This window comes from Molothrus aeneus, chromosome 6 (genome assembly GCF_037042795.1).
Source record: "Molothrus aeneus isolate 106 chromosome 6, BPBGC_Maene_1.0, whole genome shotgun sequence".
Classification (NCBI taxonomy): Eukaryota; Metazoa; Chordata; class Aves; order Passeriformes; family Icteridae; genus Molothrus; species Molothrus aeneus.
Genome location: NC_089651.1, coordinates 8,032,497 through 8,049,218, shown reverse-complemented (window position 1 = coordinate 8,049,218; position 16,722 = coordinate 8,032,497). Strand labels below are relative to the sequence as shown.

The window sequence follows — 16,722 nt, the reverse complement described above, 5'->3', positions numbered from 1 at the left end:
TCCTCACTCACAGCCAGCAGGTACCAAACATGTGCCCAAGGGCAAAATGGAAAAGCTTATATAGCAAGCCCAAGTCTCCATGGCAATAAGTGGGTTTCCAGTTACCATCCTGAGTGAGTTGCCTAAATTTATGCACAGTGTTCCCTGAGCTTGAACTACAAAGCACAAAATCCAGACCTCAGTGCTGGGAGCTTCCGGAAGCACAAGGAAACATAAGTGGAGAAAGGTAGGATTTGGCAGCTTGGCAAAAGGAATGCAGGAGCAGCAGGAAAAGGGAGCTGGAAATACATCAGCTCCATGGAACTCCCCTTCCCCAGTCTAACACATTCCAGACATGGCGCATCTGGGCTGCGGGGGGTAAAAGTAGCAGAACCCAAACCTGGATGCAGCCTGGTGTTCCTCTGAGAATGAGGGGTTTTCCTTTCACCACGTGAATCCCTGCTCAGGCATCACACACACAGCAGCAAAGCCTGGAGTGGGAGCCTGCAAACCCTTGTGCACAGAGCCTCAATCATTAACTGCAGCCTGTCCAAGCCTGGTCTAGCAGAGCCCTCACTGCCTGGCCTCCTGCATCTCATTTTCCCCAAACCCAGCAGAACTGCGCTGTTACGTACACAAGGGCAGGGGCAAAGCTGGTGCAAAAGCAGATCTTTGTGCAGCACTGGAGAGCCAGCATTCCCTGGTCACACACCTTGCTTGGGACTGAAGGGACAGAGGGCAACCTTCCAGGCTCCTCTGTCATAGCCAGACCTGCATCCCTCCACCACGGGGAACACAAGTCACACATGTGACACAACACAGGGTCCCTACAAACCTGTTTACAGCTAATGTGGGAAAAATCAAGCCCCAGCTGCACCCTACAACTGCTCTTAGTCTGAGAAAATAAGGAAAGAGAACATGAGGTTGTTTAAGCAAGTCAGAAAACCTCATCCAGTCACTCCTATTACAACCTGCAGTTTGTTCTGCATCTTCTGTAGAGAAACCAGCCTTGGGATCATCACAACATTCAGGATCTCTAATTTCTCCAGATAGTTTGTTAATCTTTGCACCAGTCTTAACATATCAACACAGCTTGTTCAAAGCAGGGCAGATCAATTAACCCAGAGCAGACACAACCCGTTTATATGCCAGCCTTTTAAACCCTTTTTAAAGCTACAGATGTGTATCAAATCAACCAGTGAAAAACTCTCCCAAAGTACCTGGTTCTCCCCCCAGGGCTTTCTCCAAATATTCAGTTGAGAGGGCAAACCCTGCAAGTTAGCAGCATGCACAGAGGATTAACAAGAAATGAATATACTGAGCACTAACTTGAAATACCAGTTTGAAGTTATTTTCTTGTCTTTGTAAAAATAGTCATGAAATGTTGCCTCTATTCAGGCAACACCGTGGATCTTCTCAGCAAGGAAGTTCAAAAGCTGAAGCATTACAAGAGCAAGCACAGGAAATACAGAAGCAGCCTTCAGACGTGCATGAAACTTGGCATCTATTCATATGCAACACTAGCAGAAAACCTTCCAATCACTTCATTGTGGTGTGGCTATGCAAAGAGTTCCACCTTAGCTGCTCCTCAGCGTACAGGAATACACCCCTTGAAAGGGCAGATAAGGAACAAAAGTATTCAGAACCATACAGAGCTTGTTTTCCTTGGAAAAATGTCCAAATCAGCTAAAATATGCATCAGGAAAACTTTAGTCATTGTTGAAAAACGGGCTTTTCACCTTGGGATGGCTATTTTGTGCAGAGCAGTAACTGTTGAGAAAAGCTGATAACACACTAATCCTTTCCAATACTGTACCACTCCAACCACCAAGATTCCAGAATAACAGCTTAACTTAACACAGAATAAGGCTACAGTACTTGGGGGGTGTCTGAAAAACAACTGCCTCTCAGTGACACACTGAATCAATGAATTCTGAGGGTTTCACAATCAGAGTTACCACATTCCTGCACCCCCAGCCTAGTCTATTTTGATGAGGAACTAATACAGTAAAGTAGCAGCACAACTTCTTAGGTGTAGCTTCAGGCATCTCCATTTTTGGAGTCCATGTTAGTGAAGAAACCTACCCACACCCATACCCACCATGGCAAAAGGAGAATACACTTGTACTTAATTAAAGAGCAAGAATCTTGCATTACCAGTTTGACCAGGTATGGGACCAAAAGCAGTCTCCATCTTTAATATGAGAGTAGAGGGATTTCACTGAAGTTTGTCCTCTCCTCACACAAAGCTGGTCAAGATTTCCTGGGATTCCACACTGGATAGCACAGCATGCAATCCTCCTTGGGGATGCCAAACTGTAGAACAACTGCAAGGTATGCTGAGAAGATTTAAGAAGCTCTGTAATTTTCCTAGGACCCCCATTCTGGAGACTAAGCAGCTGTAACAAGATCTTTCAAGTTGCAAACAACATCGATTTGTAAGTTTACCTGGGCAAGAAAAAAATCTTTTTCTGCACATCAACTCTAAACATACTGCACTTAAAAGAAACAGCATAATTCTAGCTCAGCTGGCATTAAATATTAAATTTCTATGACTTTTATGAATTAAAAATTATTTAACCCTACATGCTACATTCTAGTCATGTTACATGACTAACACTGCACAGGTTTTTACAAACAGACCCAGGACAAGACCCATCATGCACAACTATTTCAATGACAAGATACTCCTGCTTGCAAAAACTGAGCAGCAGTTGAGGCCCTGCCCTATTCTAATCGTTCATCTTGGCCTCTGGTTGCCAGCTTTAGTTCTGTGGCTAGCAGCTGAAAAGTACATTTTTCACACTCTCTTAAGAGGGAATGCTTGGGAATATCTGAATAAGGCTGGCCAAGCCACCCTCATTAAACAAGCACCAGCATGTACCTCCCCCTCAGCGCTCTCCTATTATATATATATATATATCTGTATTTATTATTTTTGCCAAGTGATGAACACTTCAGTCTTATAATTTCAAACTTGTTTAAGCAAGTAATACTCACTGAGGACAGATACGTGCCTTCAGCAGGAAATTCAACTTTCAGCTCTTCACATTTTGTTTTTCCCTACTTCTCTGTACTCTGTCACCCCAGGTTACAGGCTGTGTGGATTTACTGGGTTAACTGAAGCTAAATATGTCCAAATCTGTGATATTCTGAATAAATTCTACTGTACCATTCCATGGAAATGTTGCTCCATTTTAGCAAATACTCCAAAACAAAGCAACTCCAAAGTCCACACAAAAAGAGCACAATCTCAGGTCCTACAACAGACATGTCTGCTATTTAAACACAGAAAAAAACTAGGAAAAAAATCAGCAACACAGATTAAACACTGAAGGGCTGTTTTAGGGGGAGGGGTTGGTTAAGCTTTAAATAAAGTTCAAAGTCATTTTTGAGTCTGCCACAAACAAAAAAAATCCACAATGAACAGTTCTAAACTTGATGATACCTGAACCCAGTCAGTAGAAGGAAACCAGGGAGATGACCAAGGCTATAATGCAGAGAAGAAATAATTTTTTTAAAAAATCAATCAATAAATAAATGATAAATAAATGTAAAATAAATAAATGAATAAAATACAGGGGCAGGCTGTCAATATGGTATTACCACTACCAAATGCTGAAGTGAAAGATGGGTTGGTGGGGAACCTGTGAAGCTCCTGTTCCTCACTGGACTAAAACAAGGGAAAGATGATGCAACGGGGAAGCCCTGCAGCCTCCTACTCCACTGAGACAAAAGAAATGCTCGGCCCATTTCTCCTCCTCTACTTCCCAGGACTTAACCTTTTATAACCATTGTACAAAATTCAGGAGAGGGTTATGCAGTCTCCACAAACTACAGCTCCAATGGGGTCAGAGTTACACCAATGTCAGTATCAGCATAAAAGAGACCCTGGGAGGGGAAAAGGACAGCTAAAATCCTAAAAAGCTGTTCCTTTCTACTTCACATGAAGCAAAGTAATTCCAGATTTCTTCAGACAAAGACTCAGCTTTTGGAAGATAATGGTGTGGAACCACACCCTGCAAAGACATTCTGAAAACTCAAGCAGCATGTTTTAGAAAATAAATTACTGGATGCACCTGCCTCATGCTCTTTAACACAAGGCTAGAAGAATGTTAAGAGTTTCCAAGTTCTTTCCCATGAACTACAAAAAGGTGACCATGCTGTATGAAAAATACATTTCTTAAGAATAACAAAAAGATTCACAGTGGTATCCCAGGGCATCCCTGGAATTATCTAAACCAAACTTTTAGTCATTCCCCCAAATGTAGTACAGAAAATAGAGAGCTTTGAAGGGAGTTCACCTTACACAGGCAGAAACATGTGGAAAGCCCAACCAGATCCACCCACACATCCAATATCACCCTCCACACGGGCTCTGCTCTTCCAGCCTTGGGTCTCCTGAGTGCAACACCACTCTTTACATCCAAATTAGATTAACTGAGGAACTCCAAACATGAGAATCCTGTTCATTAAATGTTTAATTTGGATCAGGAGTTTCTTTTACTGCTGGGTTTCCAAAGCAGCCCATGCCTTAAATCCCAGTAGAAGCAAGAGATTCAAGCATGAGACGCATCCAGGACTTCAAATACCCTACACAAGAGAACCTTAAAGTATATAAAATTACAGAGTCCAGCTTCCCACTGGGAACAGCAAATCAACAAGCACAAGCTACTGTGAAAAGCACAGCAAATAACAGAATTTAGCTCTGGTACTATTAGTTCAGCAAGGCTGACAGAGTCCCATGACTCCCAGCATGTTTAGTTCACAGGTTTCCCAATTACAGATAGGAATGCAAAGAAAATGAGAGTTTTGACTCCAACATTCTACTGGCAAAGTATATATTGCTAAATAATTGTGACAGGCTCACATAGGACAATTGAGAATCCACAACTCAAACCCACAAATCCACAGTTTAAACCCTGGCAGTCCCTTCAGATGTGTACAGAACTCCCTTTTCGCCCAATTTTCTTTCTGAAGGCAATTTGAGGCTGAAAGTGAAAAAACTTTCATATCAAACATTCTGTAAAGCAAATGAGCAATTTCACTTTGAGATCTCTCCCTCCCTTTTCATGACTGTGCTTGGAAATTCAGAACTAGCTTAAAAGAAGTGGTCACTGTTTATGGAGATAACCATGGATATAGCACCAATAAAAAAACAAGAATTTATGATCCTCTTTATTGGATCACTCACTCTCCACATTGAAAAATGTTTGTTTAGCTTTTACACCAAGCATTTTGGTGGCCAAAATTCCTTTTCAAGTCATTCAAAATAAACCCCATTGCTCAGCACTGGACACTGCCAGTGTTGAAGACAATGATCAATAGGCTTCATCAACTGCAAGGCAGTTTCTTCACGAGAACATTCACAGATCTTTCAACCATACATCAAGCCAGCTTCAACTCTGTACAGGCCAACATAGAAATTCTTTGTTTAAACTGCACATCTTAAGGTGGCTTTGTTTTGTTTGGCTTTTTTAACTATGTAAATTACTCAGCTCCATAGGATTATATAATTAAATCCTTATACTGTGCACTGTTCTGTCAAATTTGAAGTAGGAAAAGAAAATCTCACTTCTCTCAACAGTACAGTGTTTAACAATCTCCAGGCTTTACTCATTTTTACCACATAATCTACCCTGCCATTCTATATAAAAGGTAAATATGCCTCTAAAAACAATGTTTTAAATTTATAGAACCAATTTTTATATGCATTTATGTGAGAGACAGGATTAAAAAAAAAACAAGCAATGTGCTCCAGAATATTTCTCTACAACTGGATACCCAACTCTACTATGTTCTAGCAAGAGGAGTAAAGCAAAACACAGCATGATACAGACCATACCAAAGAGAGATTACTGCTCTACAGAGAGGAAAAAAAAGAAAAAAATGTTAATTAAATTTAAAAAGAAAATCAAGAGCTGTCCATTTTCCTATGACAACAAAGAAAAAAATGCTTCCTTTCTAAAGAGAAGTTCTTTTTTCTCCTTAACAAAACTCAAAAGGTCACAAATCAAATTTTTCAAGCTTTTTTCCAAGCAGCCCTTTAAACAAGTTCTTATTTAAAATCTGTCCTGAAGATATCTGATTATGCTCATGTAAGGATATTTTCATTAAGGGATCACAGAGTCCTAGAATGGTTTGGGTTGGGAGGGACCTTAATGTTCACCTCTGCCATGGGCAGGGACACCTTCCACCAGACCAGCTTGCTCAGAGCTCCATCCAGCCTGGACTCGAACCTTGGTGCACTTCACAGAATTTGTAAAACAAAAGACTAATTCTAGGTATTTATCTTTCTGCAAACATAACCAGAAGACAGATGAATTACAGGAATATGTTGACCATTCGTATTCATATGTATCCATCAACAGCCATGGCACATTTCAGATCCAACCAAAATTATATTGCTGTTAAGATCTCCACTACCATCCCCAAAAACCATATCCTCAGTAGACAGGAGCATAAACACAAGAGCAAAGTTCAAGGCCACTGTGGAACAGCAAAAGAGATTAAGCAACAAAGCTTCTCTTCTGAAAAATGCTGCAGCTCCAGCCACTGAAGGAACAGGCCACAGAGCCTTGTCAGGCTGATGAGGAGGAAAGGAGCTGATTTCATGTGAAACCAAAGGTCAAGTCTGAAACAGATAAAGGTCATGGGCAAAAAACCAAGGGAACCAACTACTCACATCAGCTTAGAGGAAAACAACACATCAGAATGAAAGTGGGCATTAACTTGGACTTGTAATCACACTCCTCCAATTCTAAATATCCAAACTCCCAGAACAATCTCCTCAAGTGACCTACAGATATGGATTCCTACACAATCATCTGGAGTTTCCAAAATGTATAAACATTATTTCCCTGTGCCTCTGTGAAAAAGTCAAGTTGAGTAAGAAACTCACTCCATTCAGTAGCAAAATAATAATTCTTCTTTCAGCCCTGAGAATGTGAAAACATTTTTCCTGTCAGGAATTGCATTACATTTACACTTGGGGAACCCATAGGCAGAATTATTAAAAAAAGACACTTGGAAAGTTATGAGCATCCAGATTACCTGACACACACAACACAAATTTATCTCTTCTCAGTATTTGCATCTTGAGATGTATATACACAAGAGATTATGGTGAGTATTTTCTAATATATGTCAACAGATACCAGTCAGCTTTACAGACTTTAAGTGACTTAAGCTGCCTAAATTGCCACAAGCAGCTTACACAAAGACCTCTGTCATATTCCTTTAAAAATGGAAAGCTAAAAAAATAAATCCCCAAATTCAACTGTGAAGCATATTCATGCAGTTATGAGATGCAATGCTAACTTAGGGACAGGAAAAAAAATTGCTAATAGGCACTTAAAATGTTCTTTCCAAAAATCCAAGGTCTCTGACAACACTCTTAACTATAAGGGGCCTGCATATATTAAAACACAATGTGTCCTCCTAATTCCATGATCAAAACCTACAGTGAATAAAACCAACATTCAACTCTCCTAAATATATTACAGAAAGGATGAAACAAAGTCTTAGGCCAGTGGACATTAAAACACTAAGAATTTGTAAGGGAGTAGGGAAGTGTGTTCTTAATTCATATTTATCTTTAAAAAAATAAATAAAAAGGGATTTGTTTTTTTTTCTGGAATTGTAATTATGTAGCCACATTGAATCTTTAAGTCTTGCAACTAAACATCTTCAAAGCACTTTTTAGTTACTCTCTTACAAAAGAACAGAGGAAAAAAATAAAAGGTAACAGAGGAAGAATTCTCTAAATACCAAAAGACACTACCTCTTGCACCAGAGGCTACAGGCAACTGATGAGGGTATACATGTGATGTTCACCTGGTTCTAAATATATATTTTAAATACTTTGTTTTGATTATAGTTCTTTCCACCTTACATACAGGCTGTTTTTAGGCTGCAGGTTAGACTAGAGCACCCCAAGCATTAATAAACCCACTGACAGACATCTGTCCACAGTAGCACAAGAGTGGGGAAAAATCACTAGCTCCTGTTTCAGGGCCTCATCCACTACCAAAACAAATAAAGAGCATTTCTGTGCAGTCACCAAAACATTCTTTCTACAAATAAACTAAGGGAAATAAAAACAATAGTTTCGGACTTCACCAAATCTGCTTGTTAAAGGGAGTGATGGGACATCATTCAGCAGTAAAACAGCAGTAAATTTGACCCCAAATTTAACAGCAGAAAAATTCACCCTCAAATACAAGGAAACCCAAAATGAATTCCAAATTTAATCAAGCTAAATGGTCTATTTATAATCAAGCAAACCTAAATTAAAAGCACAGCATAAACAGCAAGTTGCTAACAATAGGCAAACAGATGTCTGCTGGGCAGGGGTGGGATGTTTCAATAAACAAACCCAAACATATCCACAAGAGAAACCAAGAACACAGAACCAATGCTGGAGACTCAGTGCTCAATATACTCCTCTGCATCATTTAAGTGTAGCTACTCCTTTTTGCCCAAACACAGGGCATTATTTCAGACAAATTCATACTTTGAAAGTTTGGAGCAAAAGGTACCTATGTCTTGAAAACAAAGAAATGCTAGGGAAGCTGAGATTTATTGATAATCAGTGAAGAACTCTGAATGCCTATCTCCATCTGACTTCAACTAGTGTAAAGCCAAATCAGTTCAGTAATTTACTCAGAGCCAAGTATGATTTAGCAACTGAAAGTCAACATAGATGTCTGAAAATGCAACAGGAAGAGTCCTGTTCACCTCTGCTGCCAGAACTGGGTGGGAGCAATGGAGGATGTGCCTGCCCTGACATCGATGAGAAAGCCTTTGGCACCTCCAGCATTCCTGGGCACTCTCTGGGATTAATGGCTGTTATTCAGAAGTCAGCACCAGCTGCTGCCAGAGAAAGAAGTGCAAGCCATGGCACCTCAGGGCTGAACATCTGGGAATGCTGCAAATGGAGCTGCACGGAAGTGCTGAGGAAATTTCAGCTGCTGCAGAGTCTGGCCAGGTCTTTGTGTGTTCTGCCACTATGTTCTTCATATTAGGTACAATTCAAAGCCTCATTTCTACATCTATGACATCCTGTATTACTCAAAACTTGTCTGGAGGAAATCCAAATACCACTATTCATAAAATAGCAATGAAATCCTTAAGTCCATCACTTCCAAACAATGCCAGGGCAGTCTTCGGGCCAAGTGTTTTGTTATTTCTTACAGGTGAGGCACTGAGTATTTTTGAGATTGTCTGAGGAACATCAGTGTATAGGGACATACCTCAACTTCACTGAATAGAAATATGAACAGACACACACCATTTTTAACTGAAGCGTGAAGTAGTGATAAAATATTTACTATGGGAGGAAAGCAACTTTTACTTTAACCTACTATTTTGCTTACCTTGTACAGAAAAAAATGAGGCATGATAAATTTAAGGCCAAAAGATCAGAGGTGCAAGATTAAAATGGATCTTAATATGTGTTGCTTCATATTTGTATTGTATTTATTAACTTATAAAATTAACATACATATTAAAATTTTCATCCTGATAACAACTGCTGTAAATTTACTGACTGTGCTTTTGTTTGTGATAAGCACCAGAGTCACTGGAGATTACACTCTGGTATTCACCATCCAAAACAAGCATCATGTTTTAGAAAACATCTACGTGAAATTCTATCAGCAAAATGAACCCTGGCCTGCAACACTTTAATAGCAAGAAGTGAAGTAACTTGGGCCTCATCTACCTTGGGTTCAAAATTTAACCTTCAAATACAGTTTTACAGATTAACTTATCAATGTGAAGCACACAAATCTTGAATTCTGTAGAATGCACTCTAAAAGGCACATAAAGGGCATAATCAAATCCACTAAGACCATCATTAGAATTATAACAATGTGTTTATGTCATAAAGCTCTTCAAGTAAAAAGTTAATGTTCTTTTTTTTTTTCTGTGAAAAATTCTAGAAAGCATAAAATTAAGTTCTAGCACAGCACTTTGATTTCCAAGGTTTGTTTTCCAAGGTCAGAGTACAGTTTGAGTAGGGTAATCTGTAATAGAGGAAACTCCCAGAAAACAAAGAGCATTGCCAAGAATCCAGTTATTTTATCAAGGCAGTGGTGATGTATTTCACTTCCAGCTGTCCACACTAAAAACCCAGAAAAAGTCAGCTTTAAGTAAATTACTTAAGTATTTACTTTAAGTAAATGTAACAGATAAAGCACATCTATATAAGATTAAAATGCACTTCTCTCAGTGAATTAGACATCCACAAAAGCTGCCTTAACCCAAATAACTGTCCCAGGTTTATGGAGCTAGAACTGATGCTTTGAATTCCCAGCTGCCCACCACACTAAGAAATGTGACCATGAAATGTGCATCACTGCTGCAGGAAAAACTACATTTACTTTTTGAATCTCAGAGGTGCAAATACTGATTTTGAAAATACCTCCATTTGGAAATTGATCACATCCACTGTTAGTTACTTTTGAAATATAGACATGGTGTATTTTATATACCAGTGTGAGCTTCTTTCTTATACACAGAAAACTCAGTGACTGTAAGAATTAAGCACAGGAATGCCATCAGAAATTGACTCCTTCATAGCAAAACCAGAAGAGGCATTTTGGTACAGAATAAATCAATCTGGCATTCCTGCTTTTAGACCAGGACTTCCCATCAGTCATCAGAACAGTCTAAAACTGGCTGGTTCAGCTAAAGATCTAAACCAGGAAAAGTACACACAGAAACAATTCAATTCAATACCTGTTAAGATAAAATAGCCTAAAATCAACTACAAAGACTTGTTACAAGCCAAGTCTGAGAAAGAAATAATACTTTGGTTACAGAGTGATTTAGCAATTAATGAAATTACACAGGTCTTTGTACAATTAGTTCAACTGACCTTGCAGGTCTACTAAACTGAAAACAACTAGTATGATAAAAAAATTAAAATCTACACTACTATCCATTCTTTGCTGAAAAAAATATAACACAACTGTTATTTTATTAAATTTAAAGACTTTACCCTCCTTGAAATTCACAGCTTAACAACAGAGCATTTAAGGCAGTAGTTTAAAAGAATGCTCAGCTTGAAATAATTAACAAAAAAGTTTGAATAGTTTCAAATACTAGTCACTACAAAGTTTTGACAGTGAACACATATTAGAATTATTTTTTAAAAATTGTTTCCCCTCATCAAAAATTTGCACCCATGAAGTAACTGACTCTACTATAACAACAATAAAAACTGCCCAGTACAGAAGTTACTTCTGATGCAGCAACAAGAATGAAAATATTTCTAATTTTTGAAAGCACCACCATCATTTGAGCTAAGCATCACTGGGGACAAAAGCAGCAGTTCCACAGGATGAAAAGAGTATTTTCCAACAGCAACCTACAAAAATCCATACACTGCTGTATGTTTACATAAAATTGCAGTAAAATTTCTCCCTCAACTGACTTGCTTTTCCAAAAGATTTCACAAGAAACGATGCAATTACAGCATTCTTGAAAAGGGGAACTGTTTACTAACTTTTCAGAAATGTTCAGAAAGTGATGGTTACATGCAAGTAGCCTACTAGATTTAGGAAGGAAAGCTGAGAACTGAAAAGGCAAAAGGGGAACAGCAGAGCTGAGAGCTGAGATGATTCTGCTCAGCCACAAACTCGGGTCTAGCAGTCTGCAGGTCATGCAAGTGGTTAATGGCCTCCATTAATGTAGCAGACCTGACACAAAAGATGAGAAGCTACAATTATTACAACAAAAAGCCAAAGAATGATGTTTGCCTGCAGCACACGATTTAACACGGGCAGCAGCAAAGGTTGGAAACTTCTCCTTTCTGATTTTCATCATTGTAACAGAAGTAGATTAACACATGTAACATTTTCGTTTCCATCCCTCAGTAATTACCAGCACCAATTACCATACCAGAGTCATACAGTGATTACATCATAATGAGAGCAGTGAAACAGAAGGATTTAACACCACTGTTTGAAAGGGTATAAACAGTAACTACAACATTCAAGGATATGGGAACATTTGTAGAAGTCACAGCATCATTGTGCCACACTTGGGACAACAGCCACCCTGCCAGAAGGCACAAGGCTGTCAACAGTTAACCAACACCTCAAAGCAGCCCCTGCTTTGCCTACAACCAAATGCTTCTCAACATGTCCAAAGTCCAGCTGTATTATTTTTAACTCGGATGGATAAAACCCAACGAGTTCTGCAGACACCAATCACCTTTCCTAACTATGCTCCTTATGTAACAAACCTGGCACTGCAGGCCACGTGCATTCTCCACAAGGCACTAATTAGGAACTCCTAGCAGGACCAAAAAAAAAGCCCCTCAAAAAACCAAATCCAAACTTTTCAGAAATAACTAAACAGGTTAAACAACACACTCAGACTTCTATATTGCCATGACAACACAGCATGCATTCACAAGCAGTCTTCAGGGTTTTAAATCAAAGTCTTTAATAGAGTCAGAATGGTCTGTATGGAATTCACAGAATACCAGAATGGTTTGGGTTGGGAGGAACCTTAAAGACCAGTTCCAAACCCCTGCTATGGGCAGGGGCACCTCCCACTAGACCAGGTATTAATTCTTAAGTACACGAATGAATCAGGCAATTAAGAAATAGCAATTAAAAAGTACTAGTTGCAGAAAAAAAGTCCATCAAGTTCTATTAAACAAAAGGATGTAGATACCATTCCACGTTTATGCTAAGCCAAGGAAATTTCAGAAACTGGGAGAGCAGACCGGAGGGAAAGGGCTGCTCTTCCCTGCTTTCCTTGCTTCTGCACCTTTCTCAAAATGAGCAAGCACCAAAAGATCTTTCAGGATAGATTCATCTTTCCCTAAGACAACTTGACTCTTCAGTAAATCAAACATACAAAAAGCCAACAAAGAATACAAAATTCATTGAAAAAGCCCTTCCCAAACGTTCATACCTGTGGAAGCGCAGTATTGAGCTGCCTCTGCAAGGAATCCCTCTCATGGCCAACCTCATGCAGCTTGCCCTGGGTGAGGGCGAGCGTCTCCTGAGTTTCCCGGAGCGTTTCCAGCAGGCGATCCCTCTCCTCCAGCATGGACACCATTAACTGCTCAAAGTGGGAATCAGCATCCGACTGCAGCGGGGAACCTGAACCGTGGCCTCCATTTCCCCCGGCGGGAATCTCGGCCTCGCTGATGGTTGGCATCACCTCACACATCATCTTGAAACAAAAAGAGACACAACAAAGGCCAGAAATCTCGGTCAAACGAATCTAAACAGGAACTTTGAGTGCTGCCCGTAATACCCACTTAGCTCTCCCCACGATAGCATCAGCAAAGGCTGCCAGCACCTTGGTGTTTGCCACTATTTCATTAAGAGTGGAGGAAAGGTACAGTCAACTTAATCAAGGCTTTGCTTCATAATGAGAATCTTGTGACTTCTTGCAAAACCAGATTTTTGCAGGCTACGTCTCAAACTGTGACTTCATTTTAATGGATTTATGTTTTTGTGAGGAGTAAACTGTTGCCGAGATCTTTAAAAAAAAAAACCAAAGATAAGGCATGCAGCCTGACACCAAAAATTATACACTTCACCCAGCAAATGATTACACTGCACATTATGGGAAACATTATCTGCTTCTTCCACTGCTTCAAACGCACAAAGATTGTATTTACAATAGTGCTTTGAGCTTGTGTTGGCTGTAAAAAGTTTTATGGTGGTGAAAGTGACATATGGCAAATGAGTGGTAAATCCAAACAGTCCAATTCGAGAGATAAAAACATGTCAAGGAAGATAAAAAATAAAAAAATCATTATGAAGTAGCAGCAGCTGTCAATGTGGACAGCAGAAGTAAAGGTAAGCAAAAATAATTAAAGGCAGAGGATGAATTTGGTTAACAATGCAAATAGGAGCACTGCACTACTGGAAGTGAGCACACTAAGCTGGGATCACCTTTGAGAGACCCTCACAGATCCCTACCAGAGCTGAGGCATTAAGGCATTAAAAACCATGGAAAAAACTCACTCGTATAATCACTGAACCAACAACAAAGTTCTTCAGGCAACCTCTCTCAAAAGAACAAACCTACAAGAACGTAAGGCAAAATCAGGATAAGTAGCCCCCAAACCTCTCAGGTACCACAAACTTTGTTCTCAGCCTTAAATTTCACACTCACATCTGGAAATTTTAAAAGAACAATTCATTCTTAATATTACAGTGGGTCCTCTCCATGCTTTGAAAGACTTGGAACAACCTCAAGTGCTTTGTAACATTTTCATGCATGATTACGATAAGCCCTGAATTTTCACCACTACGTTATTTACCTTGCTCAATAAAACGAAAAGGCTTGGAAAACAGGCCCCAGGTTTCCTGCAGCACCAGTTCTTCTCTGTTTTAGCAGTTTTCTGTTATCCCCCAAAACCCTTTGGATCGCAAAGCACCCATCCAGCTCCAGTACAATGACTGTTTAATTGAAACACATGAAAAAATAATAATAATAAACCTGCCGAAGAAAGAGCAGATCCAGTAAAAAGCAGCAGCTTTAGTTAACTCGCCAAGTCCCCGGCACAGAAGAATGTGAAAATAAACTGTCTCAGCTTCCCATCCCTCTATTACTGGCCCATAGGTCCAGCAACAGCTGGGATAGAGGAATCATGTGCTGACCAAAAAAAAAAAAAAAAAAAGTAAGTAGTCCGATGCAGAGATGCAACAAGCTTCAACAGTTCATCGCTCATAAATTCCACTCAGGTCACAATCGCATTATTAAACAGAGTACGGACAGCAGGGGAAAACAGCATGAGCTTTCTTGTAGAGGATTTGGAAAAGCCTCCCTTCTTTTCTCTTCTATTAATTCCAACGGGAAGCTCTCCTTCCAGTTCCCTGCGTCCTAGTTCAAACATTTATAATCCCAAGAGCAAGGCGCTGGCGTCGCTTTGGAAGGCGAGCAGGGAGCGAGACCTGTTGTTTTCTCCGCACCAGTCCCGCAGACGATGCTCCGCAACCGAGAGCGGGCGAAGAAAGGACCGGGCAGCTCCGGGGGCACCGGCCCGGGCCCGCCGCTGCCGTTCCCTGCGCAGGGCCCGGCTAACAAAGCTGCAGGCGGAGGACGCGGGGCTCTCCCCGGAGGGAGAGCACCGGGCCGGGCCTCGCTCCTCGCCTCGCTCGCTCCCTGCCGGAGGCCCCAGCGGCGCGGCCGGCCCGGGCCCCGCACAGCCCCTGCGGAGCGAGCCCGGCCGCGGAGGCCCCGGCGAGCTCGGCCTGGCTCCGGCCCCTACCGAGCGGCGGCGGCTCCGCCGCGCCGGGACAGTCCCCTCGGGCCGGGCCCGGCTCCGCCCGCCGCCGCCGCCTCCACGTCCGTGGTGGCCGGCGCGGGGTCGGCTGAGGCCGTGGTGGGTGGTGCCGGCCGCCCGGCGGTGCCGCCACGGCCTCAGGGGGCGGCAGAAGCGCTGCGCGCCCGGAGAGCCGCGATCGCCGCCGCGGTCCCGCCGCTCCCGGCCCCCCTCGCCGCCGCCTCCTCCCGCCGCTCCCGGCGCGCTCCGCGGCCCCGCATAAATCAGTGCAGCACCCACAATGCACCGCGCGGGGCGGCGCGGCCTCTCCTGCCCCGCTCCCCGCCGCCGGGGATCGGGGTTCGAGACCCGCTCTGCGCTGTCTGCCCTGGGAGCGATACCGCCGCCGCCCACGCTGCCCGCCCCGGGGAAAAGGACGGGAAAGCCGCAGCGGAGCCCCGGGGCGGGAGGCGTGCTTGCTGAGGACTGGGAACAGGGCAGGGCTGGAGCGGCCCTGCAGTCGCAGCCCGTGCCGGGGCCTGCATGTGGCGGGGCGGGATCGCAGCGCCTCGCCCGGCCCGGCCGCCCCAGCCCGCTCCCAGCGCCTCGGCCGGCCCGGAGGCGGGGACCTGCTCTGGGCACCTCCATTCGAAAGGCCATGACGGGCTAGAGCGAGTCCAGAGGAGGGAACAGAGCTGGGGAAGGGTCTGAAGCGTCAGGAGAGGCTGAGGGGGCTGGGAAAGGGGCTCAGCCTGAACAAAAGCAAAGAACATTGTCACTCCATACAGCTCCCTGAGAGGAGGCTGTGGCCAAGTTGGTCTCTTTTCCCAGTGACAGGACAAGAGGACATAGTCTTGAGCTACCAGGGGATGTTTAGGATGGACATTAGGAAGAATTTCTTCACGGAAAGGGTGATCAGACGTTGGAATGGGCTCCGAGGCAGGTGCTGGAGTCACCATCCCTGGACATGTCTAAGGAAAGGCTGGATGTGGCACTCACTGCCATGTCCTGGGTGACACCGTGGTGTTTGGTCATAGACTGGACTCAGTGACCCCAGAGGTCTTTTCCAAGCTAACCCATTCTGTGATTTTGTGGAATTCAGGTCCCCAGCACAGTGAGGGGTGACTTTCTGACAAAGCCTGTTCTCCACAGGAAACTGGGTTTGGCTATGTTGATTATTATTTTTCCAAAACACCATAGAAATGTTTTTCCACTTGCATTTCTATAGCTTTTACTCTCTCCTGGAGCCTTCACCGTGCCCATGAGTTGAAAGTTGAAGTCTGCCAGGCAAAGCTTAGGAAACTCTCTTTCCTCTCTTTGCATTTGTGCTACCACCCTGAATAAAGTATTTGCATTTTGGACCCTATTGTTGCTTTTACAGTGGAAAGCTCTAAAAGGCATCAAGGGCCAGTTAGGCAGACAGAGGCAAGTCATGCCAAAAAGCAGCAGTCCCTGCACAGAAGGTTTTGCAGATTTGTGGCTGGATTATGTGGATTAAT

General features: G+C 42.4%; 1 protein-coding gene across 4 annotated transcripts in view; it reads right to left on the bottom strand.

Annotated features, from left to right (window-relative positions):
* Nucleotides 1-15,074, bottom strand: part of PPFIA1 (PTPRF interacting protein alpha 1) — a 53,626-nt gene extending 38,552 nt beyond the window's left edge. For 2 of the 4 annotated variants that reach the window (XM_066551259.1, XM_066551261.1), the window contains exons 1-2: nt 14,279-15,073; nt 12,913-13,176 (exon numbers count right to left, since the gene is read on the bottom strand). In XM_066551259.1, coding sequence (XP_066407356.1) covers nt 12,913-13,176 — 264 coding nt within the window. In that variant the 5' untranslated portion in view covers nt 14,279-15,073. Of the gene's footprint in view, nt 1-12,912; nt 13,177-14,278 lie in introns of all 4 variants that reach the window. The other 2 variants (XM_066551258.1, XM_066551260.1) reach the window with 2 other exon arrangements.
* Between the last annotated feature and the right edge of the window lie 1,648 nt (nt 15,075-16,722).